Raw genomic sequence first — 4,226 nt, 5'->3', positions numbered from 1 at the left:
GCAAATTGAAAAAGCTACAATTTCATCTTTTTAAAAGTATACGAAACTATAAATCATAAAACTTTTAGTTGCTTAATAAACAATGTACCCTTAAAGATAAATGACCGGTGTGTAAAATGTGTTACTGTAGACTAGAACTGATTAAAATGACTAAGCATTTTCTAATTTTGTGTATTGGCTTATCACTTGTCCATGAACTATCTTCGATCTAACTTTAAGATATAATAATAGATCGACAGTTTTGTCTGTTTATCACGAAATTAAATATCATGATAACGTTGAATGCGGTTTTAAAACAAACTGTGACACCAAAAGATGTACTTGTAGAAAAAACGGACTTGAATGTTCAGTAGCTTGTGGCGAATGTAAAGGAACTGGTTGTACAAATTCGTGCAAAACAGTTGATATGGACGATTAAGTGACAATCAACTTCTAAAGATTTATGTAGAATACGCAAAAACATAATAAGCATAATTAAGGGCTTTCGGTAAAACAATTGCATGGTTTTGTTATCATATTAAGTAAATATTTTGGTTTTAAAAAAAAGTATCATACCGGTCAATCGTTTTTTATTGTTGTTATAAGATCTATTGAATTTACGAATTGGTCATTATTTGATCGATCTAAACACTTAACATATATATTTAAATTAATTTGAAGACTCATAATATAATTTGATTTTTATTAAGAAAACATAAATTCCCAGTTTTTATCAAAAATACTACATTTTCACACAAAATTATTACTTCCTATACTTCAAAAGTCATCATAGTTTAATATGTTTTATCATTGTTATAAGATGTATTGACTTGATTCAAAAGTATGTACGTTGCTATTTTCGTTTCTTAGTTATAACAAATTTCCAGTTTTCGGCGATTTTTCATCAAATTTCAAGGTTTTCGCCCAAAATTTTCAATTTCCTGATCTTTGCAGTTCATCAACGTTTAAATAAATCATTACTGTAATAATACCTATTGACTTCATTAAAAATTATGCAAGTTGCTATTTTTGTTTTTGAGTTACGGCAAATTACCAGTTTTCAGCGATTTTTCACCAAAAATCAAGGTTTTCATCCAAAATTAACAATTTCCCTTCATCAAATCATTCTCGATTTTTTTTATGTTCAACAGTACACCTAAATCAGCTTGAAAAAATAGAAGAACATTCTGTTGCAATTAGTTTGAGGTTTGGTCATATTTTGGCTAGAATGACTGGACTATTTATAATTCGGTATGAATAGTGGAAAAGTCTGATAGGAAATAAACTGGGAAATCAAGGCCTTTTCATACTTTCAATGAATTTAATCTAAATAACTCAGACCTGGACTTTTATAATTAAAGTATATCGAAAAACAAGTACAAGCAAAACAATGAAAAAGAATAACGTATTTAAGTATTCTAACAGTTTCACAAAATTATTACCTGCTGATGCAAGACATGTCATTTTACACTCACTGATTGGTTGTTGTAACGTCAATCATGGTCGTGTAATATACTCAGAACAAATTCTTCAAATTAGTTTGGTAAAGTTCAACCACTCAAACTCACCACAAGGCCATTCTTTAATGAACGGAAATTTGTTTCAAGTATGAGTATGCACTTTGATGTCGTTCTGCATTTTTTAAAAAGAACACGCGCAAAATGAAATAAATTCGAAATGAAGGATAATTGTATGTTAGATGCTTGGTTTTTTGTCAATTGTTGATACAAATAAATCCTGTAACTTATAATTCCAGTTTTCATTGATTTCAGACTGGTACACCATGGATTTTATGCCATAAAAATATGTGAAGTCATCCAATTAAAACATTGATTATAAACAAGTTGAATTAGAAATCTTCTGCCTTTTACAGAATGATTGGTAATCACGTACAAACAAATTAGCTACTAAAGAAAAGCAACTCTCAATTTCAACAACCGTTTTGACCAAGCAGAATAATATCGCAGGTAAAATATCTAAGATATGTCGAATTCGTATTTACAGCTAATTGTCCACTAGCAAAATTGATCCTACTAAAAACAAAAAGAAAGCCATCTTAGTCTACCTAGTTTTGAAAGCATGAGCACCTAATAAGATCTAGATGGATACTAGTAATACTTGTGTTCCATGGACTAACAAAAACATTAATGACTATTTGATACTATATATTTTATTTCATATTTAATTCCCTCGGTACACCTGTAAACTAATAGGCTATTATCATTTAAAAAAACGTTATTCAATGAAGCATTACATCTGTACACTGGTAAAACTGTGGTGGAACCCCTGTATCTGGATTCATCGTATTGTAGACTACTTGGATCATGTATTTTCCTTTCGATGCTGTATGTGGAATCATCATTGAAGTAGAATATATTGACAGAGATGGTTCACCCATATCCATTATGGTCGCAGTAGCTGTTGCTGTGGAGGCGTTGTCCATCATAAGGTTTACCTTAAAATTTCCTGGAGTAGGTTTTGAATAATGATCAAGATTCTTCTGAATGACAACTGTTACATTTTCCCCTGTTTTGAAGTAAGTTGGGTTCATTCCGGCCATTCGACCTCCACATGGTGAAGCAGTTAAACCGCAATCATTAGCACCGGCTTTGTTGATACCCATCATTGTACCTATAAAAAGCAACAACAAATAACTTAAGGCTTTAAAAGAAATGTTCCATTCTATTTTCAGCTGAGGAGTTGTTTCTTTTTTCTTATAAGACACACATCCACGTAAGTAAGCAATGTTGCAATATTTGATCAAGCAGAGAACCAAATAATAACACAGTCATAAAACTAAAGCATGGGAAGGAATGTGACGGTTTTTAACACGTTTGTCAGTTTTGATATTCCTAAATGAAATAATAAGAGTTGTCATATGAATGTTAATATTACGGGACCATTGTCTAGCAGAGAACAAACGACATAGCTTTATGGACTATACGTGACCATACGGTTTTCAACGATAAAAATAACTCGAATACTAGTATACTAATACTAAAATGTGGACCATAAAATAAAAAGTCATGTGGACAATCTACGTCATTTGAATCATTTTGGAAAGTTGTCTCAATTTGAATCATATCACATTTTCTTGACTTTATATGCAACATCAGAACAGTTCAACAATGGTTAGCTACATTTTATTTAAATATATAGGCCATATATAAATTCTATTGATAACTGTCTCGTCTTAATTTTAGTAATATATAGGTTATGATGAAAATGACTAAGTAAGCAAAAAAATAATTCTCGTATATCTATTCTTGGAAACTATCGTCTGAACTTATATTCAGAAGTACAGATAGCTGATACATTTGTATTTTGATTATTTCATTATACATCGTCATTGGTTTTTTTTAATAAAGAATATTGTATTAAGACAGTTTTAGACAAATTCAATGGTTTCCACTAGCGAAACAGGAACTGCGAAATGTATTGTTTCCGGAACACTTTATATCGTTTGTATCGTTTAAGATTGCTCAATATTTATAGTTGGCGAACTATGAAAAGATCGATTTTTGTAAATCGGATGACAAAACAAGAAGGTTTTTTTTTCTCTAAACCTGAACATAAAAAGTTCAGTTATAGTTATCTCGTCGTATAAAATATGTATTGAGCGTATTTTTATTTTTATTTTTCAATCAATTGGATTTGAAAGGACTGTTTTTTAATTTCATTCGGATGGTAGTTTCCAAAGAGCGCAAAACAAGGCAAAAACAAACTTGTAAAGACTAAAATGGGTAAATGTTTGCTTTTGTGCTTTTTATTTTTTACTTGTTTAAAAGTTTGATAAAGGTTCGTGGAAAAAGATGGAAAGAATTAGCATGCAGAATTTTCGTTGTAAAATTTGGCACAACAAATAAAATTGAAAGAGAACGAGACATCATTAATGCTTAGAATGATAAATATAAATAAGACACAATTATAAAGTTGTAGCTTATTAATAGTCAAAGATACTCATCTATCTATAGTAAGCACCCATAGCTCGTTCTAGCTAGTTTGCTTATTGTAAACGATTAAAATGTTTTAAACTTAAAGTAAGGCATGACCAATTTTACAGTTGCAATTTGAAAAAAAAATCTGAATAAAACAATACGTTTCACTACTTACCTCGTTGAGGAGGGCTCAATAAACACAAATGTGCCGAGCATGCTACAGCCAAACTACCAAGAACTACAAACTGGAGGAAATTCATGTTGTAATATTTTGATTTTGTCTATACTAAGCAAACGAACAAGCTTATA

The 4,226-nt window shown here is 30.4% G+C and overlaps 1 protein-coding gene across 1 annotated transcript; it reads right to left on the bottom strand.

Moving 5' to 3' along the window:
* Positions 1-2,127: 2,127 nt before the first annotated feature.
* On the bottom strand, positions 2,128-4,226 carry LOC134723416 (uncharacterized). The gene is made up of 2 exons (XM_063587032.1): positions 4,093-4,226; positions 2,128-2,610 (listed from the first exon to the last, which is right to left on the bottom strand). The coding sequence occupies exons 1-2, from the start codon at positions 4,175-4,177 to the stop codon at positions 2,219-2,221; spliced, it is 477 nt and encodes a 158-aa protein (XP_063443102.1). The 5' UTR covers positions 4,178-4,226; the 3' UTR covers positions 2,128-2,218.

The sequence above is a fragment of the Mytilus trossulus genome, chromosome 6, assembly GCF_036588685.1.
Source record: "Mytilus trossulus isolate FHL-02 chromosome 6, PNRI_Mtr1.1.1.hap1, whole genome shotgun sequence".
In the NCBI taxonomy this organism is placed as follows: domain Eukaryota; kingdom Metazoa; phylum Mollusca; class Bivalvia; order Mytilida; family Mytilidae; genus Mytilus; species Mytilus trossulus.
The sequence above is the reverse complement of the archived record's forward strand: the minus strand, read 5'-3'. Positions and strand labels throughout refer to the sequence as shown.

Bases quoted from the DNA above. Each gene is read 5' to 3' on its own strand.
- LOC134723416 (XM_063587032.1), bottom strand. From the start codon at position 4,177: ATGAATTTCCTCCAGTTTGTAGTTCTTGGTAGTTTGGCTGTAGCATGC. The intron at 2,611-4,092 runs GTAAGTAGTGAA...TGCTTTTTATAG, and splicing joins ATTGAGCCCTCCTCAACGAG to GTACAATGATGGGTATCAAC.